We start from the raw sequence: 27667 nt of genomic DNA, 5'->3' as shown, positions 1-27667 counted from the left end.
ATTATTACAAGAATGATTTTATAAAATTGTTAATGGAATGTTCAAAAGTGAGTATGACTTAGCCAGCATGTGAAGCATGTTATTACCTACAGGACTTCACCTAAACCTCCCTCAGCAAAGTAACTGTACGAGGACCGACTCTAGCTTGACACCTGAGGCGTTCGTATAACTACAATTTATGCTTAAAACTATGGTTAAATATGCTTTTTGGGTCAAGTGACAAAGTATAAAGAGTGAGAAAGGATGACGAGGGGTGAATAGATGGGCCAAATCCAGGAGGCTGCTGTTTGTGTCCTGTGTGAAACTGAAAGTAAACACTGACTCACTTTCAGTGTAGGAAATGTAAGAAAAGAAGATGTAAGATGTAAGAAAAACAGAGCAGAATGAATACTAGGGGCTGTCATAACCAGAGTTATGACAGTTATCATCTTTTCCAACTTGTTTTGGATCATAATAATATAATTACATTGTCAGTTCATTGTAAATTAAAGCTGACTTACAGGATCGGTGGTTACTTCTTTCCAGAAAATACTTTTGTGTGTGTGTGTGTGTGTGTGTGTGTGTGTGTGTGTGTGTGTGTGTGTGTGCACAACAAGAATATGAATTCTAATTTGTAATATAGAGGTTACACTTCTCATTAAGTCATCTTCTTGTTATGTGACACATTAAGATAACACATTTGGTTATCTAAACATACTGGAGTGCACTAAACTTAAATAACCTCAGATTTTCCCTGAGGTTGTCTGAGAACAAAACTTTAGATGGTTGAAGGTAGCAGATACAAACATTCTTTGTAGATCATCCTGTGTTTTATATGCCAATTTTATTCATTTGGCACATGTCAGGGTTTCCTGTTGTAATCTGTCACCCTCCAACTATTCAGTTTTAAATTCGTTTCTCATCAGTTCCAAATGAGAGGCATTCAATTAAAATAATTAGCCACAGTATTTTGTATAATTACTTTTATGTAGCTTTATTGGGCAATGAGTAGCTTACTTAATAGAGAGTAACTCTTTATATTTTTTTGTGTTTTCAATTTATTTTGTGCAGATCAGAGTGCTTCATGCTCAAAGGCATTTGGGCTTCAGCATGGTGATTTATTGGACAATAACACTGTTCCCTTTCCCACAAGCAATAAAAATAATGGAGAAAGCTTGCTGTCCTCAGAGGGCCAGGTTCACATAACCCTGACAAGTTTGTCCTGACACTTGATTTCATCAGGTGCAACACAAGCCTTTTAATTCTACTCATAAAATTCTTCTGATTGGTTTAGTGTTTTCACGCAGGTACAAGCACATAATGAAACCATTTCTCTGTGTGACACCAGCAAGTGTAGAAAGGAATGCAAAGGTCAAAGCTAACACAGCCCACCAACAGAAAGTCCAGGAGAGGAAATAAAATAAGAGCTACGGTTTGTGTTTTAGTTGAAAGAAAATGGAGCAGGAGGAATGTGGCTGTGGCCAAATGTGTTTTGCAGCTGCCGAGGGAGCGATTCAGCCACAGCTGAGCCATTGTGCAAACCTGCCATCCTATTAACCTCTAACAAAGTGTATTGCAAAAGGACATTGAAAAGAACTGACTTAATTTGACAGTTGGAGGCTATTAGGGAGGAATGTGAGTGACCTTTAAACCCTAAATGATGCAGATAAGGTAGGAAAGGTGGCAAGCAAAAGGGAAAATCAGGGAGCAACCTGCCATACAAAGAAATGCCATTTACAATGTTGTGTGCCATTTACAGTGTTATCATTTTGGTTTACAAATTTGTAGAATTGTTATTTAATATCTATGCATAGCAACATAATCCTTCAGTTTGGATTACAGAGTAACAGGACCATGTTAAAATTACACTCACAAGCTTTTTTCCTCCCCTTTTAGGTCCTGGAGCACCAACTGTGATCTTACACAGCCTCAATAATTCAAGTAAGGACTCCATTTAGTCTTTTTGTGAATGGCAAGTATGTGGTGATAATTTCAGTTTATTTCAGCAACTGTGTATTTGCCATAAATGTGGCTGTTGTGGCTTTATAATATACGCTAACTTTGCACACCTCTATCGTAGAGATTTGGGGAAATGAGAACTCGTGCAACAAAGTATATCGAGGCAACTGGCATGAGAAAAAAAAAACATGATTTTACATTTACAACCATATCAAACAAATTCTTTCCCTGACCGAAAAGTAAACATAAAAAGTGGAATGAAAGAGCTATTACTGCACAGGGAGTGCAAAGTTTGTACGCAGCTGTAAGCAGCTTCTCTTCTGATCGCAGTGGAGCTACAGCTGTCGTCATATGTACGGTTACCATGGTTACAGGTTGTTCTCATCAATCACGAAACTGTTGAAAACTGTCATGTTTACTTCACTCAGCACTCATGTCACTCTGCTCTGCAATAATATAAAGTCACTCTCTTCAGTAAAAAGCCTTGTTATTCCCAAACGCCATGTTTGGACAGAGCTGCTCAATAAATCAAAATGTTGCATTAGCTACCTTTGAATGGCCCAGGTAAATTGCAGCAATATTCCTTTACAACATCTAGGATGACTTCGATGGAAGAAACCCTTTTTTTTGTTCCTTCCTATAAGCATGATGAAGACCTGATGATGGTAACCTAGAGGTCTGTGGTTTGTCCGAGCCACTGTATGTTGTTGCTGCTTCGTTTTCAATGGGTCTACAAACTCAAAAATAATATAATATAAATATGAGAGGCTCCTGTTTTACAAATCAGAAGTACACACTCTATGATTCCACAGCTCATTTTGTCTATTTATCAATTTTTCACATTATCGTTTAGTTTTTATTCTTTGATGAAAATTGTAATACTGTTTTAGTTTCAAAGGTTACTTTTTATTTATTTTTCATCTTCATCCAAATAAAAGAAACACTGTCATGGAGGCCAGACAAGTGATCACTGCGATACTCAACTCTGCTGGAGATGAAGGGATGAAAAGATTTCTTTCAGTCTTATCTGCACATGAAACCTCTTATTCTTGCTATCTCTGTTTAAGTATAAACAGTTGATTTAGTCATCACTGTGTTGGGGTTACTGAAACCAAAGTCTCTTGAAATATAGTCAAGTCAAAACTTGAATGGAGCTTGATGAGTTTTTCTTTTTGAAACCGTCCTGCTGTCACAGCTAACATCACGAAAAAACAAAAAAAACAATGATGATCTTCGTCTAACAAATCTAGATTTTTTCCCTTTAATATATATACATATTTTCACTTCTTCCTTTTCTACAGGTATGAATACAGACACACATTGTTGCATTCACTCTCAGCACACACACATACATCTACCATACACACATGCTTTTTCTTGTTATCCATGCCTGCCTTTTTTTCGTCCCAAAAAAAGTTAACAGCTGTGCTGCAGAAAAGCAAGCAATTTGCCCAGGGTTATTTGGATAGACCCTCCATCCACAGCTGGGAACTCAAGGCCACTGGCGGTTTCATAATGAGACGTCTATTGATTTTGGGTTTTCCATTAGAAATACTGGATGAATTCCATTTCATTTAGCTGTTTCTCAGATGGCTTGAATGGAAAAATGGCCACACCAGAAAGTCATTGTTTACTACATGTGGAGAAAATAGCAGTGCTCTCTTGTTTTTTTTTTGTTTTTTTGAGGCCAGAATGAACAAGCTGCTGTGTGCAAAATACCTTTCAGAAACTGAAACTTTTGACTATGTTTTTTTTGCGTTGGTACCAAATTGTTTTGGATTGAATTAAGGTCAGGGGCAAATGATTTTGTTTCCTTTCCAAAATCACAAACTGTACCCAGCTTTTGTTGTTTTTTGGTCAACGAGGTGTTTCACAAATCATTTTTTATTCCAAAATGTACCTTTTGTTAAAGGTCCTTGGTTGAATATTGTATATTAAAGTCTTGTAATTTAGAGCTGTTTTCTTTATTTGCAACACACCACCCAAAGAGATGGATTCAGGAATGTATTCAGCCCTTTAAATTTACCAAAAAACAATGTCCAAAATGATCCACAAGACTCAGATCTCATTTGACCTACACATATTTTCCATCTCATTTCATTATATCAGTGGCTGGAAAGAAAAATCCTCATGTTATAATTATCGGAAGCAATTTTTGCTCTCTTTCATCCTTTGAACACATTTCCCTCATCCTTACAGATTACTACATTCTTGAGAACAACTCTTTGCTGAAGGCTGCCTTGAAGTACAAAAGGATCCAGAGGACTGAATTCAGAACCGTTCCGATGGAACATTTTGGTGAGAATAAAGTATTGGACTTCTATACTGTTACTGTGAACCACAGATGAATTGATGAGACAATTATTTTTATTCTGTATATATATATGTTCTTTTTTTTTTCTTTTTTTTACAGATTTACCTTTGAAGATCTCCTACCCACTGGACTTCTCTGAGTCTCGTCACTATGGACTATTGTTGCTGGTGTATGTACGACACTGCAGAATATGTCAAACATGCATACAATCTCTGATAGACACTTTTATCCAAGCAACAATACAGAACAGAAGATGTATGCATATGTAATGTGTGGTATAGTCCCCAGTTGTAATCACACATTTGCGTACAGACTAACCCGAGACATGCACCCTGTGATTGACATATTAAGCCAAATGAATATATGTTTTTACATGCCACTGTAACACATTTAAATGCTGATGATATTCTATTTTTTTTTTTCATTGGAAACTGAATATATCCTGCAAACAGGCACTGTCTATGTCATTCTCTCTCTCTCTCTCTCTCTCTCTCTCTCTCTCTCTCTCTCTCCACCAGTGTTTTTCACCACACCACCAAATTGTGTCTAAATGTGGCCTTATATAGTGCTTTTCTAGTCTGACTACTCGAGGCACTTTTACACTACATATCTCATTCCTTCATTTATACACACAGTCATACACTGATGGCATTGGCTGCCATGCATGGTGCCAACTGCTCATCAGTTCAGGAGCTAGTCATTCATTTACATTCACACACTGATGGCACAGCCTTTGGCAGCAATTTGGGGTTGTGTCTTGCCCAAGGATACTTTGATATGCAGACTGAAGGAGCTGGAGTTTGAACCAGTGCAATAGAGCTCCATTGTTGTCCACAAACCATTAAAAACATGGGTAACATGTTGCTTCACTACCATAAAGACAAACAGTACATATGACTCCATTCCACATACACCATCTTGCTGCCATAAAAACACTAAATGAGTGTTAATCCACCTGCTAAAACTTCAGTGACCAGTTGTCAAGATTTACAGTATGTCCTCAGTTATACAATGTTTGTTTTTGTCTTTAATGGGGTTTGGTAGGAAAAGCAAATGGAAGTAACACCTCACATTACAGCATATCTTCTAAAAAAACAAGCCTAATCCTCACTGACACTTAACATTTTGCTAAAAATACTTCTTATTGATTGCCCTGAGCTCCAACAGTTCATTTGAGTTGTTCTTATGTGGTATGTCCTATGCTCTTGTTCAGTGACAGCGCCCCTGGTGGCCAGGCTGTGAGTGACCGCTTCTCCCTCAGCTGGGACTCTGTGCTCGTCAGTTCAGACAACGTCATCGTGGCTCGTCTGGATGGCCGGGGGAGCGGCTTCCAGGGTCAGAGGATCCTGCATGAGGTTCATCAGAGACTGGGAACTGTTGATGTTCAGGACCAGATTGCAGCAGTAGAGTATGTTGTCAAATTCTGTTTATTCTACTTAGACATTTTTGTACTTTCAATTGACAAATGTAATGAAATCTGTTTGAAAACACAAATCCCCTAAAGAGCTTCTGTCACGTGCTGACTTTTTTAGTCTAATATAAGTTTGTTTGTTTTCGAGAAAAGATAAAATTACAAAATCCTTCACTTTTACTCTCAAAATTATAATTAAAGTTCTTGATCATTTTCCTTTGGACATAATAACACAACGTTGCAGAGAGCTCCAGAGGTTTAAAATCAGCCTCTTTATTAGCTGTTCTAGACCTTTTGATTATAGTACATGAAGCAGATTTGAGTTTGCTCGGATGTCTTGCAATTGTATTCTGAAGAAGCTCATGTGTTATGGATCGAAAGCTCCAGAAAAGCTACTTGAGGTGAGATTGTTTTTTTTTTTTAACTCCTGGGTCAAGAATGAACTTTGAACATCATGTTTTGGAGGATTTGCACGATGAACAATATGTTATCTGAAGCAGCCTGTAATTGAAAATATGGCTCCTCTTTCCTCTTAGCTGTCATCTCCAGACAAACTTCTGATTGAAAGTTACAGTTTTTTTTTTTGGTTTGTTTGTTTTGTTTTTATTGCCCGGTGATGCATACAACGAGTATGAAGCTGGCATTGATTTTGTTTGCAATCTCTTTCCATTGTCTGCACTTGTCAATGTGGCACTAAATTTCCTTTATTATATGTTTTCTCTGCTCTGATGTTCCTCTTCTACTGGCAGGAAAATGTTTTTTTTCCCTGCTCCAGTTTTGGTTTCATTTCCTGACAATTGTCAGCCAATTTCCTATTTTTCACAGCTTATGTGTTGTTACTTTCACCTGTTAATAGCCTTAGTGTTCGCACAGATGATTTAAAGATGTGTCAGTCATACAGGCATTATACTGAAATGTATGGATTGTTACAGATGAACATGAACAGATGTTTCGCATGAGAGTAAGGGCAGATATAGGTTAAACTCATGATGATTAATCACATAGTCACTTGAGAGCTGCTCTTAAAGGTCATCCAAATGTCTTGCTGTACATAGGAGTGAGTCATTTGATAAATATGTCTTATTTTTCACTCACAAGTCAGGATGTAATCCACGAGCTCATGTCGACTGAACTGCTGCTGCTATCCTCAAACGCACAGTGTGTTGTCAGAGAGATTACAGCAACCTTAATTTGAAATCCATCTCATTAAATTACACTTGCTCATTACTTTGCATTAATTAGCAAACTGATATGTCACAGCCCCACCACAACAATCTTGGGTATCAGTTTGTTTCAACTAGATGATTCAGTTCTCCTCTCATTCTCCACCATATGAAGTGAAGTAATGACATCAATAGATAAAAGTAAAGCAGAAATCTCACCAATTTTAGTTGCTGTCAGGATCCATCAGGTCTAATCTGTAACATCCTGTTGTTTTGAACCAGATATGAATTTGTTTGCTTACACAATTACACAACGTTTTCTTTTCCAGATACATGATGACATTTCCATATATTGATCGGACACGGATAGCAGTGTTTGGAAAGGTGAGCCCATGTTCTCGTCTGTAATTAGATGTAAAAATGAATGCCACTTGTATTTATATATTTAGGCAATACATACAACATAGCATCAACATAATCAAATTAAATCAACATGTCATAATCAAAATTTGTCCATCTGTCATAATCAAGACAAATAAGCAAACACATACCCAAAACAAACATCTCAACGAATACAAAACAAATACCCACACACTGGTATACACATCACTACACCCACCCATGTACATCCACACCAAATGGCTTACAGGCAAACACACACCAATGCAGTAGTGTAAATGATAAAACATACTGCTGCTGAGCAAAATCCATGTTCAGTATATATAAAGGTTCTTCTAAAATATAAAATGCCTGTTTACTTCCACTGTGATAAGAGGCTCTTTTGGTGTATTCCTAGTGAACTCCAATGTTCGAATCTGAGATTATTTCTGCAGTTTTAGGATGTGACTATTGAAGTTGCATGAATGTTTATGTTTTATGTGTTCAGGGTTACGGAGCGTATGTAACATTAATGATGCTGAAGTCTACTGACAGCCTCTTCAAATGTGCATGTGCAATGTCACCGGTGACAGACTGGAAACTCTACGGTGAGTGCAAAATCTTCACTGCATCGCGTTGAATTCAGATCTCGTTAAAGTTCAAAGATTTCTCTTTTCTCTATTTCTGACAAGTACAAGTAAAACATGCAAATATATATAAAAAAAACTGTTTATGTGGAGAATTTTGCTTTAGCCTCTGCTCGTAAAGACCAAAGTAAAGAACATCCTTTGCAGTCTTAAGATGACACAGAGGACCCTTTCACCTGCACAAGGTGTCATTTCCTCCTCACTGACAGCATGTTATTTGGTCTCATGATGACAGGAACTCCACTTTGTTTAGGTACTTAGCTGCAGCTGAAGCACTGTGCACTGGTGGCTCTGTTAAGAATTTATCACTTCTCATTTTCACAGCATCAGCGTTCTCTGAGCGATACCTTGGCATGCCATTACGGGATGACAGCAGATATCAGGTGCGTGTTTACTACCTCCCCTCACTTGTTTGCCGTTGATCTTTGAAAGTGGCTTGCCATAACATCACTGACACACCTACAGTTAAGCTCCCACAGTTACTGAATGCTGCTATCAAAGTCAGAGGCAGCGACGCTTTGCCTTTTCTTGTGTTTTTTCATGCTCTGTAGGATTTTGTCACTCGTCTCTCTTTGGTAACTGTGAGCACCGGCGTGTCAGATCATATGCCGGAGGTTTTTTATAAGCCGCTTGCAAAAAGGGTTTGCCTGGCTCTCTCAGGCCTCCCGCGCAGACAAGATGTTAAACGATCAGAGGTGTTTTCTACAGCGATAGAAAAGATGTAGAGGGAGAGAACAAAACTGTTTTTTGCAAGCACACTGTAAACAACCGAAGAAGTAATTCATAGCTTTCAGTATTCTGCAGCTTTGCATCACCTGTCTGCAGATTTGATTTAACATCTTTCTCCTCACAATTGGTTCTAATGGTTATATTTAGAGCATAGAATATAATTTCAATAGGAGATACTTCCTCACATGAATATCTCTAATGAACGACTGTGTCTGTGTGTCTAATCAAGATAAAATGTAATTTACCACAGCGTTTTTCTTTTCATCATGTGTTTTCATTGCTTTTCTCAATGCCAGTTAAAATATTAACCTATTATCTCTCCAAATATTTCTGATTTCCTCACAGTTTTCCAGCGTGCTGCAGAATGTTCAAGCACTTAGGGAGCAAACACTTATGCTGGTACACGGCACAGCAGATGGTAAGAGAAAAAAAAAGATTGTGACAGAATGAAAATACTGTATCTGTGGTGCATCACTGCTGAGCACAAAGAAGCATGCAATCCTGGAAGTCAATGAGGCAAATGGTTTTTAATCAAAAGATAAAAAGGAGAAGTGGGTTATCTAAATGGATGCTGGTGTTTCCAGAAGAAAACATTTGCTGGAGAATCATGCATGTCGAATTTGTTGAGGTTTTTTCATCCTATCAGAATCTGATTGTCTTTTTTTTTTTGCCCGGTTAGGATTTAGGCTGAATCTTGCTGACATGTTTCATTTCTTTATTCCCAGCCAACATCCACTTTCAGCATACTGCTGAGCTTGTCAAGAACCTTGTGAAAGTTGGAGCAAACTACTCAATGCAGGTGTGTATTGCAGAGACAACAATGCCAAGGCAAATTCTTTATACTGTATTAAAAAAAAAAAAAGCAGCGATGATTTTGTGTAATGTCATTGCAACACATACAAAAGAATGTAAATTACATGTTTAAAGGTGTCAAAATGTAGTAAGCAGCTCAAAGCCTCCATGAGATCAGAGCTAAATCTGCCAAAGAGTATGTTGCAAAAAGTTGTGAAAGGCTCAATATAGAAACTTCAATAAAACAGAAGGAAAGAAATACATTTCATTTATTCCAGAGAAAAAATAAATAAGGCCAAATTAGGAAATTGGGAACCTAAAATGGGATTCTTCAAAGTGAATGCCTTTTGGTTGCAACAATATTACTGATGGAACTATGGAAGAATTATCCTATCTTTATTCAAGAGCGCACATTTTCAGTTTGAGAGCATGATTTCTCCTTCTCGTGCTCAGATTTATTGTCCTCGTACTCAGATTTCTGCTGCTTTCTTTCAAAATGTGTGCATGGACTCAAAACATCACATGCTTGTGCTCACATTTCTTCTGCTTGGACACAAACATTTCGCTCGCACTCAAATATGTCCTGTGCGCGCTCAGATCTAATGTGCTCGCGCTCAAAACATGTCCTGTGCACTCTCAAATTTTTTTGAGCCATGGGACGCCGGTTCGCATCACATTAATCACGTAGCCTAGCCTATTCACCCATCATCTCTTGTTAAACGTTACAATAAGAGAATCATCTGGTTACACGGATTCTATTACTGTAACAGTCATCAATTAATTTAAATTTAAAATCACAATATGACATGCCAGGATGTGAACCGGCGTCCCATGGCTCAAAAAAATTTGAGAGCGCACAGGACATGTTTTGAGTGCGAGCACATTAGATCTGAGCACGAGCACATTAGATCTCAGCGCGCACAGGACATATTTGAGTGCGAGCGAAATGTTTGTGTCCAAGCAGAAGAAATGTGAGCACAAGCATGTGATGTTTTGAGTCCAAGCACACATTTTGAAAGAAAGCAGCAGAAATCTGAGCACGAGAAGGAGAAATCATGCTCTCAAACTGAAAATGTGAGCTCTCGAATAAAGATAGGATAATTCTTCCATAATGGAACTGGGTAAATCCAGTTTCCTGTGGTTTTTGATACAACTGCATTTTTTTTTTTTCCTTTTTTTTTTTCATATTTCTCATGCAGCACTCAGTGTTTGACTAAATAGCATATTGTCATCTGCCTACGCCTATACTATGGGAATACATGCGTATATAGGCTCCATACTAGAGTCATTGTTATTGTAAAAGCACATCAGGAAAATCAGCCATAGAATACCAAATTACCTAGAATCCAAATCTGGTACAATCTCCTCTTTTAACATGGTGCATGGACAAATAAATGTCCATCCATCCACCCATCCATTATCTGTAACAGCTTATCCCCGTCAGGTTCACAGTGGGGCTGGAGCCTATCCCAGCTGGACAAAAAAATGTAATATACAAAACTAAACGCTCACAGTCACTGTTTTATATTAGCCCTGTTGTCATCTCTGCTGCACTATATTCAGTAGGTATCCTTTTTAGACTTTTTAAGATTAAAATGATGCTGTGAGAGCACTGAGATTGAACATCTCGGTTGTAAACCAACACAATGAGCTGAAAGATACTAAAAACACTTTGTTGAGTAAAGGAGAACAGATTTGGGTGTTAATTAGGTTTGTCACTGCTATTATACATAGTCATTTTATCTGTTCTCATTATAAAGATAATAGAGCAGCTAGTAGCAGAACAGATACTGTGGAAGACAGCAACAGTCCACAGTCCTTACCAACCCTAATGATTCAGATTCAGTCAGGCACAAAAGTATTATGGAAGCTTTTGTACAGACTCTGCATGTCTACAAACTCTGTCCACTAATCTGCTTTCCCTTTACCCACCAGATCTACCCAGATGAGGGCCATTTTCTGTCTCAGCAGAGTCGCCAACACCTCTACGCCACACTGACCAGCTTCTACAGAGAGTGTCTGAAGGAGGAGTTACTACCGCTGCCTGAAGAAGAAGAGGAGGAGGAGGAGTAGGTGGGAGGCTTTGAGGGTCAGACCTTTGGCAGAGCTTGAAGAATTTAGCTAAAATCCGTCAAGGCCTTTCGCATTTGGACCAAGTGTTTAACCGGACATGGAGACTGAGTCAGAGCTGTCAATGCTCTTAAAGTGTGTGTGTGTGTGTGTGTGTGTGTGTGTGTGTGTGTGTGTGTGTGTGTGTGTGTGTGTGTGTGTGTGAGCACTCCAGTGTTTGACTGGTGTATAAATGTGTTGAAAAGATAACCGAAGGACACAACAGTGACACTTTGCCAGGACTGGAGATGGGAACTGCCCTCTAGCATAAAGTCATTTCAGTTTTGGGACGCTCGGTTTCTTGACAAAGCGCACAGAAGACTGCCTCCATCTTTTGCAGGCTCTCTGGGCTGTAGTCATCCACACTTACCAAGTGCATGGTTCTTTTTCCCCCCTCTCGGCTTCACTCATTTTGCCATGTTAGTCTCCTTTGTGGTAGCACTTGGGAAGAAAAGACACACAGATGTACACTTTTAATCTCACCTCTCCCTTTGGTTGTTGTATTGTTGCACAAGGAAATGCTCCAGCCATATGCGAAAATGTTTAGTCACGCAACTTCACCACAGTGGAGCCATTCCTGGATAAGTGCTATTCCCTGCTGAAACCCTTCGCCATCGCCCACCCTAAATGAAAACAGTCTTTATAGGTCACACTTTATTGTACAGGGATCTTTGTGTAGACATGTACAATGCCTTATAAGGTTAAACATACTGTAATATTACTTGCTGGCAGTGGTAGTCATCCATTAGCAGTGTCATGTTAACCTATGTCAACTCAGGTCCTCGAGACACAACACTGCAGTCAATTTAGTATCTGAACACTATGTCAGCTGTATGGTCATGCATAGGTTATGAATTATATGTGAAGATAATGCATAAAGGCCATACAGTAATTTAAGTTTCAGGCCACACTGCAAAAGTTCTCCATCTTAATATGTCATTTAATCTTGTTTTCTTGTTAGTTTTCTTAAAACAAGCGATGAAATCTCAAAAAAAAAAAAAAAAGAAAAAAGAAAGAAAGGTGTGAGATGATTTTTTTTAAGTGTCTCCACCTGATTCAAGAGCTTTCTTGAGGTCAAGAGATTTATCTTAATATCAAGAAAGGAGTCACTAACTGCAGTGGATATTAAAGGAAATCAGTGTACTAAGATGGACAATTTTACAGTGTCAGTAAGGTGTTTGCATGTCTACAGGGAATGTGTCAAGTGTTGCCACATTTTGTACAGTACAATACAGCAGAGTGTGTATATAAATATATTTTTGAGATGTCAGATCTCATAGATAGTTTAGTCTATGGGGATGGATTGATTTGACCTGGATGTCTTGTACTTATATTTTCTGTTTGTTTGTTTCTTTTTTGTTTTTCTTTTCAGCTGTTGATTTTCTTCTTAGGATGGATTTTGTAATGCTTGTTCTTGTTCTTTTTGCTGTTTTAAAAGGGAAAGGGCAGGGTTAAGGTTTGGGGGTTATTGTGATTGTCCTCTAGTGATGATTATAAATAAAAAAAATATATGAAAAACAAGCTGATATATATATTTATATATATCGAGAGAGAGAGAGAGAGAGAGAGCGCACATTACTGTAGAAAAACAAATCAGCCATATTTGTTTGCATTGATTATTTGAGAGGGTTAGCAATCCAATCAATCAACACTTCAGTTTGATGTTTCATTTGTTTCTTCACCATGAGACTCACATCAAGGAGTAGAGGTAGTCTGTCATGACCTTAGGACATCTATATTAATGACTTAGCAGGCACAATCTGCTTGTTTAGAGTCATCATTTCTGCCTCAACACTGCATGTCTCTGTGCATTAATCAGCGCCTGCACTCACGGGCCACAGTGGTTCGAGCAGATGGTAACTCTGCTGAAGGATAAAAACTCTTAAATCTGCAGGATCTGAAGTAACAGAGTTAATGTAGGTGTTTCTTTTTTTTTTTTTTTTTTTTTGTGCAGATGAACCTCTTATCCACACTTTGATATATTTGTGAAAAGGTTTTGTCCGCTCTTCTGTGTACTCCACTTATGACTCTGCAAAGAAATGTAACACGCAGCAGCTTCTCTCATACAGTATATGAGAATGTGAGATAAGAATAGAGGTAGAACAAAATGTATTGGAGCTAACTAGGACAAACAATAAACAAACCAGTGACAAAGTATATGAAATAATGGGGTAGGATATGTACAATATTATTCTGAGAACAAAGAAAAGTGTCACACATGAGTGTATATAAGACATTAAATACCCCTGTGCAATGCAAATGTACAGGTTTGGTACATAGTTTTATTGCTAAATAAAAAAAAAAAAAAGTTAAATGATTTACATAAATGCCACTCATGTTTATATGATAAGTATGAAGATGTAGCAGCAGCTGGTTAGTTTAGCTTAGCATAAAGACTGGAAACAGGGGCAAACAGCTAGCCTGGCTCTGTCTCAGGGTGACAAAACATCACCTTTAAACTCACTAATAATCATCTGTACAAAAATTCAAAGTGTGAAAACAAAAAGCTTTCCCGGGTGTTTTGTGCCAAACTATTAATTGGTTGGAAGCAGTAACCTTAACGTTGCTAGGCAGCCAGTGAAGACTCAAGTAAGTCACTTTGCCCTGCCAAGAAATAGTCCAGTACCAAACCACCAACTGCTTATGTGAATACTACAGTATAACTAATTATTTTGGCTTCAAACTGTATTAAAGTAATACAAAGTAAATGTGCAATTAGATTCTAAATTCAAATTATGAGTTTGATGGCACATATGTGGAGTTTGACTCCAGATCAGTGCCTGGTTTTGTATTGATAATGTATGACATCGCTGTGACTCTTCTTTCCTGAAAGAAGCGGGTTGAATCAGCCAGAAATACCTGTGTGGATGTGCCATGATGATAAAATAGTCTTCATCACTTTCTGTCGGGCCACAACACCACTCAGTTCAGTTTGACTGATATCAAAGAATGTTGTATATTTTCACACCCTGGTCCAAGCGCAAGCAAAAAGGCAATATACTCTTCAGCAGTTATCAGTGTCTGTCAGTACTGTCTGACATACGAATTCTGTACAGATATCTTGAAGTCTGAAAAAACAATCTCACCACAATGTCCATTTTGTACCTGTTCTGAAGCTTCCAATCAATCAATATATAAAAGTACAAGGACACCTTTTATGATGGACATCGCCTAACCCCTAAATTCCACCGGACATGGACCTGCTCTGTGTGCGCCATGGCTGCCAGAGCTAATGGCGGCCATTTTAGTCAATGTTTCAAACCCCACCGGCCCCGCTGCAGTCCATTTCAGAAGCGTCCCAGAATCGTTTCTCCACCCAGATCCACGGAGAACACGTGGCTGTTCTGTTTTGACGGATGCTGCGAGTGGCCTGCGCCAATTTGTGCAGAGCAGCTTTAGCTGGCCGGAAGTCAGACACAGAAACGGCATAGAGAATCTGTGCGATTTTCAAAATAAAACACCCTGTGCAAACTGTCAGTCGTAAAAACAGGCAAAAGGGAAACAAATAAACTACGTAGCATATTTCCATATTCAGAAGCATATTTTAAAGCACACTGACCAAGGAAAATCTGAGCAAGTTAATAAAGTCTGACGGGCAAAATGTTCCGCTCCTGAAACACTCCTAGTGGGGTTTGAAGTCATATGGAGGATGGACCAAAACAGGGTCACAGCCCCGTTTTTTGGTTTTCCTCTGATGTCGTCTGGCTGCTCTGGCTCAAATCTTGGTTTCTGACAAAGTTTCTTGAAAAACTATAGCTGCTGTTGCTAGCTAATGTTAGATCAATTTGTTAGCCGGGTTGTATAGACTGTGAGTTCAGTGCATCAAGGAAGTGTTAGTGTTTGTATTAAGTGTACACAAGTGTTTTAGACCCCCAGGAAGAGGAGGTGTTCAGGCCCAAGGTTCAGGAAAATGCTGACTGGGAGCAGAGCTGGTGTTGTGCTAGAACTGGAGCTGGGCAAGTGGAATATGTAACCAGGCTTAGCAGCCTCTATGGACGAAAAGGCGGGGATGTTGACAGAAGAATCCACTGGACAAGAGTAAATCTGGAACTGAATATTAGTCATGGTGAGAACTTTGTGGAATAAAAGGCTGAAAGACATATTGCTTCTTGCTGTTGGACTAGTAGGTAACATTAGTAAGTAATATACACACATTTTAGGTAATATAATCATACCAAACACACTTGTACAACAGTCCATGTTTGCAACAGTGCTATTGCACCTTTGAACTGGGGGGTGCTGAATAATTTCTAGTGTTGCTTTAAGATTAGCAATTAACTACTTTAGCCACTATTGCTAACAGACTGGGAGCTTCAGGCAGCGTTGTTCCTGGGCCAGAGCCCCTGTACTTACTAACACCAACACTCTGCTCTGAGCTCTCAGTCTAGACAGAGTCATCTAATAGGACTGCTAAGTAAGTTGCCCGGCTACATAGCTAACAGCAGCTACAGTTAGCGGCTAAAGTAGCTATCCACTAACAACAATTAAAGCAACTTGCCCTTGTTGCTTGTTTCAGAGGATGAACTGATGATAATTTTGAAGAGTGAAAATTGCTCTAGCGGAGCCTCAGAGCTGGAAATGAGAGTATTAAGTCCAATTTTGTCCAATTTCCACTTTTTTTGCTGACATTGTGTGTTTCAGCTGCTGTTTCCAAAGTCATGGCTTCACTTAAAACCTCCTCTTGAAGCTAATTATAGCTTGTTTACTCCAAGTTTGTTTTTTATTACAAGGGCAGTACACATTGATCAACATCACCATAAATGTGCTGGCGTTAGCCAAAAGGCTTTTCTTTTTTTGTCCCTTTGCCAGATGTTAAACTAGCCATTAACTGATGGGATTATACACTCTAATATAATTATTCATCCGAATATTTTCCATAGCGCCGACATGTTGTTGAATACTGTAAAATGTACGTTTTTCTTTTCATTGCAACAAAAAAATGAAACAAATTTTAACACTGTAGGCTGCCTCATTTGTACTCAGCTCTGCTCCCAGCAAGATAAATTCACTGTCACACTTTAATAATTAATTTCTGTAAGTGAGATAAGAAAAGTGATATCAGTCTCCTGTCTCCTATGTCTCAAGTACAGAGATGGAGTCAAGATATGTTACGCTTCGACTACATAAAGAGTGGAAGCTGCCAGCCTGACTTTGTTAAACCTGTACAGGCAGACAGATGTAAAAGGGGAAAAACATGATTTCATGGGATGTTAGCAAACACCAAGCACCACCACCCCAAGTTTGTTATCAGGTGAGTTTTAGCGCAGATCAAAATACATTTCTTTTAATTAAAGACAAATGTTACATACATAATATATTTACCAACAGTACATGTACCTTGTGTTTAAACGTACCTGTAATACATTTTTTGGCCTTTTTTGACAGAGACAGCTGAAGAGTGACAGGAATGTGGGGAGAGCGAGATGGGGAATGACATGCAGCACTGGGTTGCTGCTCAGCCTTTGTACATGGGGCGGATGCTCTACCAACTGAGCTAATCGACACCCCAGTCGTATCTTTAATTAATTAATTTAGTCCGATTTAGAACATTGGGTAGTGGTGCATTTCAACCTGTTTTCACAAAAAAAGTAACTCAGAAAAATTACCTTAGAAAAACTTTTTCACCTCGCAAAACATTTTTCATTTTTCCTCGAGTCATAATCCCACGAGAGAAAAGGCTTTTCTTCTGTAATGCTTAGATAAGAACCTCAGCATTTCACTGTCTTGTTTTCCTGGCTCAATGCTTCTGTCAGCCTCGTTTGTTGGATGGAAATCTATAAAATCTATAAAACCAATGAAATATATATAAACCCCTCCCCCCACTCCCCCCTGCCTCTCATCTTTAATTGCTAGGCTAACCGTGCCCCGATCTCAGCTATATACATCACACAGACATGCGATTTGTTTTGATTCTTCTGATCTTCCTCCCAGAAAGAAAGTAAATGGACAGCTTTCAAGCGTTTAGTGTTTAATGTTGCAGCAGACTGCCATTGACGTGACATTGACTAAATATTATATGTCACTGGTGCACCATCACCACTTTCAAGTCTAGATTGATTACGCTGAATCAGATACGACTCTGACTGAAGTTCTCCTTTTATTAATTTAGCAGTAAGCGATGTAATACACAAATGCAAGATTGTCTTGTTTAATAATTTATTTCAGCATATAAATGTTTCCAAGTATATAAATGTAGTATGTAGTATGTGACAGAGTCAATTGCAGTTTGACAAAATCAAACAAAATGCAGGAGTGTAAGCGGCACAGGATCATGGTCTAAGAATGATCTGGATTGTTGTGTTCTATGGTAATCACATGGTATTATAGGATTCTGGTTATGAACAACTGTTCAGAATAGACCGGTATAATTGTATGTTAAACTTTTTCATATTTTGGGATGTTAAACACTACACTGACAATGGTTATAAATATTCAAAATAACATGCTTTACTGTGAAAAAAGCATCTACAGTTTATTAAAGTGGAAAAGAATCAGATGATATCAGTCAGTATTAATGTAATGCAGTTTATTCAAATTCTAGATGAAAGGCTAAATTTAGCATCATATTGCTCTGAAAACAATTATATAATAACTTTCCTGTTCTCTAGTCAAATAATTTATAATATGATGGGTTTTATGAAATCCAGCATATATTCCATAATAGTAAAGAACACAAGTTAAACACAAAAACAAAACAAGAGAAAATAACAACAACAACAGATAAGTTGTTTTTTATAAACAGAAAGTACACGGTCTGTAATAGACATTGACATTCAGCGGGAAAAACTAAAAGCCTCCACAGGGCGGCACTGGAGAGCTCAAGGGAAGGCAAATATACTGTGTGAGATGAACTTGAGTTAAATGTTGTATTCCTTCTTACGGAAACATTCATAAACCCATTAATAATTGATAAGATGCTACAGAATAATCCCCATGTTTTTAAGTTCAAGAGAATACTTTGTCGCACATTACAGCAGCTCATTTACATGTTGCTCTCATGACGTCTTTAAATGTCTTTTTTGTTGAGGGGGAGTTACCGTGTTTGGTTTCCAATTAGTCCTAGCATGCTTCCATTCATCACATGCCCAAAACATTTTATTTCATTTTAATTATTTTGACATAACTTCACAATGAAGTTGCAGCAGGAGAAGCAGCTCTTTGCGTAGAAAATACTCGAAATGACTTTAAAATACAAAGACATCACTCTGGACATGATTTCATTAACAGAAGAATCAGCAAAGATCACTTAACAGTTGGTCATCGCGGCTTTAATTATTACTGAAAAGAATTGCTCACATATGTGCTTTAAATCACATAATTTAAATAATTTCCCCTTGGGATTATTAAAATATTTCTGATTCTGATAATAGTGACCTTAATGTGATTGAAACCACCAAGTGTTTGACTTGACTTGAATCAATCACCTATTAAAATCTCTGATAATCTTTAATTATCTAATTAGACATTATGGCAAGTCTATGAGGTAAAGGCACCCACAATATAGTTTTGTGATATGATCTCTGGTATTCATTTTAATTGTTTTGTTTGCAATAAATATAAATATTCACAGTAGATAACAGCAATCAGCAAAGGTGAATAATAATAATAGTAATAAAAATATTTAATTCCCTGACATTTGTACTCAGTACATGAGACAAACATTACAAACTATAACAATAATCTGAAGCATTAGGATACAGCGACAATACCACCATCTTTTTTAATTCAACAAATAAATCATCACAACTGGTGATGGTCCTGTAATGCTACATATCTTACACGCCGTGGGTTTTCATTAATGCTCTTGGAGTGCTCTTCAGGGAAACACAGCCTCTCTTTGTTGGCTTATGATGGCAGTTTCTCAACTCTTCACTAAACTGTGTCACCACAGGAGTTTCTTCAGGTTAGTCATCTTCTTTTGATGTCCCTTGGACAACAACCTGCTCTTCCACAAAGCACTGCTTGAAGAAGGTGAGCACGGTGTTCAGCATGTAGTGTTTGGTCTTGGCTGAGGCAATATTGTGTCCTTCATCTGGGAAAATCTATGGAGCAGAAAAAAAAAATGTCATTTAGTCTTTTTTCAAATGTATTTGACGTCATGTCTTTAATAATTACAAATGTGTTTAAGGTTTCTCCTCTTTAAGGATTGGTTAAACATTTTAGGAAGTATAACTATTCACTTTTCTCCCGAAGGTGAGATGTGAAGAATGTTACCAGTCTTATAGTTTTATTCTAAATATGTAGCCCAGCTGGAGCCAGCAGCCAGAACAATGACTGGAAACAGCTGGTCTGCCTCTGTCAAAAGGTAACAAAATCTGCCTACCAGCACCTCTAAAGCTCACTGTTTAACACATTTCATCTCAACGCATTAAATATTGTTTAATGTGAACCAGAACAATAATATATATTCTGATTGAAAATACATAACTCACACATCAGAAAGAGGATTTAAGTAATCGTAATATCGTTTTTTAAGTCATTGTGTTTCTTTTCAGGACTCCTTTAACTTGTGACAGAGAATTACTGTGTGCTCACGTTTAGTTGGACACTGGACTTTTCTTTAATATCATCACCTGTTAGTTTAGTTTTACTTTCATTATTTGCACAGTTCACAAAACACAAAAATCATTCATTCATCATCCATCTATTCATTATCTATATCCTCACTGGGGGCTGGATGCCGATGCCACCTGATATCGGGTTAGAGGTGAGGTACATCCAGGATAGATCACCACTTCATCACAGGGCTAAGACAAAGAGGCACATTCACTCTATTTATGGGCCATTTAGAGTCGCCAATGAACCTAACTTGCATGTCAACACAAAATTCATACTCCAATAAAGATGTTGCTGTTACCCAGCCCTAGCCAGGATGCTTTTGCCTTGGTTACTCTTCAAACTATGAGACTAAGACAGCTGCTCGATTGACCTATTAACACAACATCAAGGTCTCAACCTTGTTACTTGTCACTTACAGACGAAATGGCAGTAGTTACCTGGAGAGTGTAATTAACATTGAACCCAGACAGCAGTTTGACCAGCTCAGCAGAATGCTGGAAATGAACAGTGGCTGAAAAAGAACAGAGTAAATACAATACAAATTCATCACAGTCTGACACAACAGCTACTCAGTTTATTGCACTTTAAGTTGAGAATTCATTTTTTTGTAGAGCCAAAGAAATTTGCCCAGAAAATCATCATTTGCAACCAGTTACATCAATGTAAAATGGACCATAAAACTGTATATAGATTGGATTGGAAGAACAAGTCAAGAATAAGACTGCCACATTTAATAAACATACCACACCAATATGTCTTCACGTCAGTGCTAGAATTTTCTATTCTAGCATGCCACACATGAGGTTGCACAGGCTCAAGCTTGAGCTTACTGTGTGTTAAATCTTTTGTTTGTTTTTGATTGGTATGGAGACACTGTCTTCTTTACCTGCAGAATGTGTTTGTGTTTAGGAAAGCCGGCACCATTCTGATCATTATTGTGGTCAGAGGATAGAGCTGTCTCACTCCCTCAACACAACACACCAAGAAGCCTCTATAGGGTCAGATAACAATGTCGGACCACTAGGGGAAAACATTTTCTTGTTTGTAGACTAACGACCATTTAGGGACATAGTGTAGTTATGTCACTTTTCAGAGGGCATATAGACGAGACAAAGAGGACAGCTTCTGCAGAATTGAGCCGGCATGATGACAAGTGTATTGATAAATCTTCCATTCTCCTTCTCCAAGCTTCAATAAACCGTTCAGCACAAGACATCTTGGACTCCACAGCACTGGGTCTGAGTTATATTGACAATTTGCTATGTCATTGAGGAAAAAATGTCAGGTGGCATAGTATAAGGAAAAAGTCCACACAAATTCTTATTAAAAAAAAACGTTTGGGACATAAACAAGCATGACAAACTCTTCGGACCAGATTCAAGACCAAGACTTGAGTTTTTAAGGGCCAGCCTGCCAATAAACCCTATCATACATCTATATATCTGCTTTATTGTCTGTACCTGTACCTCTACTCACCATCTGCTGTGCCATGGATAATAAGAAAGTTCAGAGGACTCGGTGCTGTGATGTTACTGAGGAGACTGGAAATCTGCCAGAGAGAATAAAGAGGAAAATTACCCTCCACAGAGAGACGCAGTAACAAATTAACAATATGTTAATTCTACAGACACACCACATGAATTTTTGCTCTTACATTTACAGGAATGAACGTAGAGTTTCAGGTTAGAAAAAGGAAAAGCACATCTTTGACCAGGATCAGTTCCCAACAAGTGAATTTTAATAAATTAGGGTGTAGACAAAGACAGAATTACTCTACATAACAGTGAGTATTAATGTAGTAAATAATGTCTTACTCAGCTCAGATTAAAAGTACAAACCAAATACTTGCACACTGTAAATTGCCATTTCCTTCATAATGTAACAATTCTATAGTTTTGTGTTATGTGTTGTTTCATCATTTCCAGTTTAGAATGACAGATGGCTCTAAATACTAAAATGCCCGTTATCCTCAGCCATTGTTGCAATGGATAAATGTGTAAAAGGTGCAATTTTCTGTAATCCCGTGGTGCAGCAAATTTAAAATGATTTGTCATTTCAAAAGAGCTTTTTCTCAACAGGCCGCACAGGTGTGATTAATCACCAACAATGGCAACAATGGCTCAGTTCTTTTTAACTGTCCCAGTAAGCCATGCCAAACAACCAGCATGTGCACGACATGGACCCTGAAACTGGCAGACCTAAATGGAATGCAGCTATCATTTATGTGATTAGATACACCTGTGCTTTTCCTGCCATGATGTGACAATGTGAAACAAAAAGGCCTGCCCAGGGACTAAACCAGACATCAAACCAGCTTCCAAATTCATCGGACATTGTTCTCAGAATCTGAGATGGCACTAAGAGTGTATCAATCCTGTGCATCAAGAAGAAAATACACCTGCTGCTATAATTACTACAGTCATAAAACTAACTTCTATTCTATTCGATTTGTATTATTTCATCATACAACAGTAAAGAACAATGTGCAATAGTTATTCTGTATTCAAATGACTGTGTTGCACAATAAACCTGTCAGTACTAGAGGAATGACCTGATTACAATACACTACTTCCCTTCGTCTACAGGTATGCAGTGCGGTGTGTTCAGAATCTGATCGTGCCACTCTGCACAGTCCAGACAGCAATAACCTGATATTGTCTGGAGGAGCCTTCTCTCTATTTGAGACATTTCTGACATACCTCACAGCTGTTATGACACAAGAAATGTGACTGGCTGAGAGGACAACGATCGCCACACTATCCAATTTTGCATTCCTGTTCACACTGCCTCTGTGCACACTGCTGCTGTGGCCCCTCATTTGAATGAAAATAATAGGTGTGTTTGGACCTCTCAAAACCTGCCGCTTCGTGTTGGCCGTTGCAAATAAAATGTCTCTCATTTACATGTTGAATACCACAATGAACTGGTTTACACAAGTCGGGTTTGAATTTAAGCATTGTTTATAATCCTGTTAGGCCAGGAGCATCAGCTGGGTGTGAGTGTATGTTCTAGCTGTTTACGGGAACATTTAATGGTATTGTGAAAAATAACTGCACATTCAAACTCGTACTTGGTATTTCTGATCCGGTTTTGCTGGTGAGCCAAAGTATTTCTCAGCATAGGCCGACCCTTTATGAGGACAAAAAAGGAAACAGTTAATGGTAAGATAGTGTGAATCAGGGCAGCATTGATGTTTATATGAACTCAGTATTCATTCATGGTAACACTTCCATTGCCTTTCAATATAACTTCTTAACTTAACACTGGGCATTGTAACATTGCATACACTGTAACAGAAAATGCCATATGTGATCAACGTTACTCTACTCTGTGTACAAGCTGCATGTTTGTTTGACATTCAATGATGATGACTATTCCAAGACATATAGCCTTGACCAAATGATGACCAAATATTGCTCTTTGAGTATCTTTGACACATCTAGGAAAAGCTACAACTTCAGATCATGTTAATATTGTGAGTATATGTGATGTTCTATCACTGTAGAAATCTTGCTCATCTCACCAAAGAGTCTCCAGTTTGTTATAGGAGCTACAGCGATGCCACAGCGGAACATAGAGCTGTAGGAGAGGAGCAGAAGAGAGGAAAGAAATCCTCCATATGCCTGGAAAAAACAACAACATGTTAGGTCTGAAAGAATAAAAAGTATACATTTTATGTGGTTATTTAGATATTAGATACAAACGATACCTTTCCATAAACTCCAATTTTGTTGCCATCTATATACGGTAGCCTGATCAGGTGCCTGACAATTTTAAATAAAATAAGAAAGATTATGGTGATGGAATGGTGATCTCTTCCTAATAAGACTATGCAGTCTCACACTGTGCTGTATACAGTTTGTAGAATCAAGGTGATCCTTAAAAAACAACTTACTCCAGAGCCGTGATCTGGTCCTGAATATCAACAGTTCCCAGTCTCTGGTGAACCTCGTGCAGGATCCTCTGACCCTGGAAGCCACTGCCCCGGCCGTCCAGACGAGCCACGATTATACTGTCTGAGCTGACCAGCACAGAGTCCCAGCCGAGGGAGAAGCGGTCACTCACAGCCTGGCCACCAGGAGTGCTGTCACTGTAAAAAGACAGTATGACTTTAGTCCATTAAATATTTAGCAAAAAATCCTCTAAAGTAAGCCCAGACTAAATAAACATGTTCAACCACTGGCTTATGTTATCTGAATAATCTTTAGTCTGCATGATGTAATTTTCAAGGAAAAAGTATTTTGTGTAAATCATCAAACACCCTTCCAAATGAATCTTGTAACCCCCTCTTTGGGGTCCTGACCCCCAGGTTAGGAACCCCCACCATTTAATTTCTAGTAATTTCTTTCTTGGCCTTTCATTTGATAAATGTTGTACGAATGGTTCTGCATTGTTTAACACTTTAAACAAAGCATGCATTAAGAAGTCCTCCATAAAACTTAAATATATCTGAAAGTGAAATCACATACAGAATCAGTAATAGTGGGTGCTCCTTTGTTTCATCCAAATCTTTTGGGACAATTAACTCCAGACGAAGTGCTGCAAAACAAGTCAACAACAGAATTTCATGATTTGTCATATAATTTACACTTATTTTACTTATACTTCATGTTCAAGCACTTGTCTATACCTCTGGTTTTACCTTATGGTGGGTATATCAACATTTTCCAGTCTAAGCCCTTTAATAATAACATACTGTGCATTTCCTTTTGGATGTGGCTTTAATACATCCATCTGTGTATATACTGTATGTGATATGCCTAATATGTTTGTAGTGTAATGTGGTGCTTGCCTCTAATGCTTAATATGATAAGCCAAATGTTTTAAATTATGTGCTGAATGTATAGATTTATATATTTTTGTGATTGATTTACAACAGGTAGTGTATGCCAAAACCAGATGAATTGTGGGTATTTAAGATGACAACTGTTAAGTTTGATGAAGAGCCTTATGCTCAAAACGTCTCTTCCTAATAAAAAAAAAACTCTCTACGGAAGCTATTTGGTGTGCAGATGTATCTTTTGCATCTAATTCACAGCCTAACATTCAGTCAGAAGTGCCATTTGATGGTGAAGACGAATCAAAAACGGGTTTTTGTTATGCACTGGATTTATATCTATCTTCCTGACTACATCAAAGTCTAACACACTGCATAGTCAGCCACACTAACTTCATCAGTCATAAAGATGTCTGTACTAATCAGTCACATTAAATAAGTTATACAGTAAACTGTTTTTTCTGAGTGTAGAGTTTGAATAATTTAGCTTCACTCTAAGTTTAACATCGTCTGCAAGTACCAGAGTCGAGAGCCAAAGACAACTGGGATACAAAATGTTTTGATGATTCACCAAAGATGACTTAAAACTAGGACACTTTTAAAACCTGAATGGGAGACATGAGAGTTGAAATGATGGAAGTCATGGGGTCATTGATGGAGACTTTAACTGGTGTGAAACCACAGGGCAAACATGTAACAGCGCTGTCAGTAGAGAATAAGTGAATATATTGCTTATCAGACCTGATAAAGAACTGAAGGAGAAGTCTATTAAATTGTCCACTGCAAGTCTATGTGTTAGTTGGTGGTGAAGATGAAAAAAAGTTGGTTCTTGTAACAGTGATAGGGGTGGTGATGAAGATGATACAGACAACGGGAAAATTAGAGAACAAGAAATCATTATCATGACTCACATTACATTTTGCACATAATTAAAAATTATTATAATGTCATACCAAAGTTGTTGATTTGTACAGTTTTTCTTTCCCACTTGGGTATTGTCCTGTTTATCAGTGCATGTCTTAATGCTGTGTTCCTTTCCAGAGTCTTGTACTCTGTTGAATGACAGGACAAGAAGAATAATTACTTTAGTTAGAAGAAAACTCGTACTTTCAACAAATAGAACAATGACTTGATAAATCCTCAATAGCAAATTAACTTCATTAGCTTGGCTATGAACTATTGAGGAAATACCCAAGCTTTCTTCACATGCAATATCAAAGACACAGTAGCCACAACTGAAATAAAAAAAACAGACAAGACGGTGCACTTTAAAATGTCACCAAATTAATGTCAAACAACATGGTAACTGAAACGGTGATTTTATAAGAGCAAAATAATCAACATGTCTCAATCTGTGAGTGTGTATGAGCAGAGAACTGTTTATCTACTGCAGATTCCCCAGACGCACCTCTGAGTACCTCTGATTTACACTCAGCATCATTTCAAGCACTTAACACCTTAATCTTAATTGCATCCATTAATTTTTTTACAGCCCTGAGTAAACCCATAACCCAAACTCATGACCGTGACTTAATCTCCAAAAATGAGTTGATCGATTAATGCATTTTTTAGACACTGAAGGCAAAAAAAAAAAAAAACATACTCCTACCCAAACATAATGAACATATATCTGATGCAATTGAGTGAAAGAGTCTAAATAGTAAATTGGTTCAAGTTTGTCATTCCCAGAGTACTCACTGTTCATAGTATTTAGTGTGTGAAGAGTAGTTTGGGGTATTCCAGGTCCTGTCAGGAAATACAACTTTACTGGACATTTTATTAAGGATACTTTACATTAAGACAGTAAACTCTAAAGGCCAAAACATAAAAATATAAAAAAAAGAACCACAATAAAGGAATAAACATGAGAAAAAAACATATTGAATATGAGAATTCTCACTTTACTTGATGTGATAAAAGGCTGACATTTAACCAGCACTTGTTTTTAATGTTTTAACTTGCATTTATAAATACTGACTCAACTCATGATTGAGGGCTCTCAAACAAACAGAATTAAAATACAAACTCTATTAAATGTTGAAATAACCTTGAGACAACATTTCATGTGTGAATGTTTGAAATGATGAACCAGATCTTGAAAAAAGTATTAACTTAGTGCAAAAATAGTGAATTAGATATGGACAAATCTTCAACATTTTGTGTTATTGCAGATGAAATCTAATCATGTCATGAAAACCTCGCTATGAACCACTCAGTTATGGTGTTGCTGCTTTGGTAATAATGAGGCGATACCTTTGCAATTGAGAAGAACATGTTGATAGTCTGGGCTGAGGATCGTGTCGTAGTAAGTGCACTTTAATTTGAAGAGGGAGCAAGTGAGGCATTCTTTATGAAAAGGATCCACGGTGGAGACTCTGTTTGAGGGAAAACAACAAGGACAAAATAAGTTGATTTGAGAGGATTTGCAGCTTTTGAGATACAATCAGTCTGTTTGTAGACTGCAGGCAAAAGATAATTTAACAGAAAAATGTGCCCAAAAAAAAAAAATGTTGTGATCAACACTGTAGTTTAACTCCATCTACCTTTTTTTCTCGGAATTATCACAAAAGCATATTTAATCCTGGTGGAGGTGTAACAGTATCATAAAAAACTAAATGTGACTACATGAAAACAAACTACATGAATACATCAGGACATACATGAAACACATTACTCATTCACTGAAGCTGCGGCTCAGCTGGAGAGACTGAAAAATGATGTGAAACGAAACATCAGATGTGCGTGGAGGGATGAGCAGACTAACCTTCCTCACACTAATACATGAAATAAACAAATACTGCATTTCCATTGTTTTCCACATGTGGTTTTCCCTGTTTGAGATTTGGCTGG

The 27667-nt window shown here is 37.9% G+C and overlaps 2 protein-coding genes across 3 annotated transcripts in view; one reads left to right on the top strand and one right to left on the bottom strand.

Moving 5' to 3' along the window:
* Window positions 1–12924, top strand: part of dpp10 (dipeptidyl peptidase like 10) — a 178257-nt gene extending 165333 nt beyond the window's left edge. For both annotated transcript variants that reach the window (XM_019276538.2, XM_019276540.2), the window contains exons 17-26: window positions 1876–1920; window positions 4138–4236; window positions 4352–4421; window positions 5466–5660; window positions 7156–7210; window positions 7713–7812; window positions 8176–8234; window positions 8926–8998; window positions 9306–9379; window positions 11308–12924. In XM_019276538.2, coding sequence (XP_019132083.1) covers window positions 1876–1920; window positions 4138–4236; window positions 4352–4421; window positions 5466–5660; window positions 7156–7210; window positions 7713–7812; window positions 8176–8234; window positions 8926–8998; window positions 9306–9379; window positions 11308–11445 — 908 coding nt within the window. In that variant the 3' untranslated portion in view covers window positions 11446–12924. The remainder of the gene's footprint in view (window positions 1–1875; window positions 1921–4137; window positions 4237–4351; window positions 4422–5465; window positions 5661–7155; window positions 7211–7712; window positions 7813–8175; window positions 8235–8925; window positions 8999–9305; window positions 9380–11307) is intronic.
* A 5134-nt stretch (window positions 12925–18058) lies between these two features.
* The window catches only part of LOC104923139 (inactive dipeptidyl peptidase 10-like), a 96482-nt gene continuing 86873 nt past the window's right edge, over window positions 18059–27667 (bottom strand). Inside the window, exons 16-26 of the mRNA XM_010736137.3 lie at window positions 27071–27192; window positions 26516–26563; window positions 25771–25869; window positions 24510–24579; window positions 23936–24130; window positions 23750–23804; window positions 23564–23663; window positions 23111–23169; window positions 21517–21589; window positions 20478–20551; window positions 18059–19523 (exon numbers count right to left, since the gene is read on the bottom strand). Of these exons, the coding sequence (XP_010734439.3) occupies window positions 19386–19523; window positions 20478–20551; window positions 21517–21589; window positions 23111–23169; window positions 23564–23663; window positions 23750–23804; window positions 23936–24130; window positions 24510–24579; window positions 25771–25869; window positions 26516–26563; window positions 27071–27192 (1033 nt within the window). The 3' untranslated portion in view covers window positions 18059–19385. The remainder of the gene's footprint in view (window positions 19524–20477; window positions 20552–21516; window positions 21590–23110; window positions 23170–23563; window positions 23664–23749; window positions 23805–23935; window positions 24131–24509; window positions 24580–25770; window positions 25870–26515; window positions 26564–27070; window positions 27193–27667) is intronic.

This window comes from Larimichthys crocea, chromosome XVIII, assembly GCF_000972845.2.
Source record: "Larimichthys crocea isolate SSNF chromosome XVIII, L_crocea_2.0, whole genome shotgun sequence".
Classification (NCBI taxonomy): Eukaryota; Metazoa; Chordata; class Actinopteri; family Sciaenidae; genus Larimichthys; species Larimichthys crocea.
Note: the sequence above shows the minus strand (reverse complement) of the source record. Positions and strands in the feature narration are given on the sequence as shown.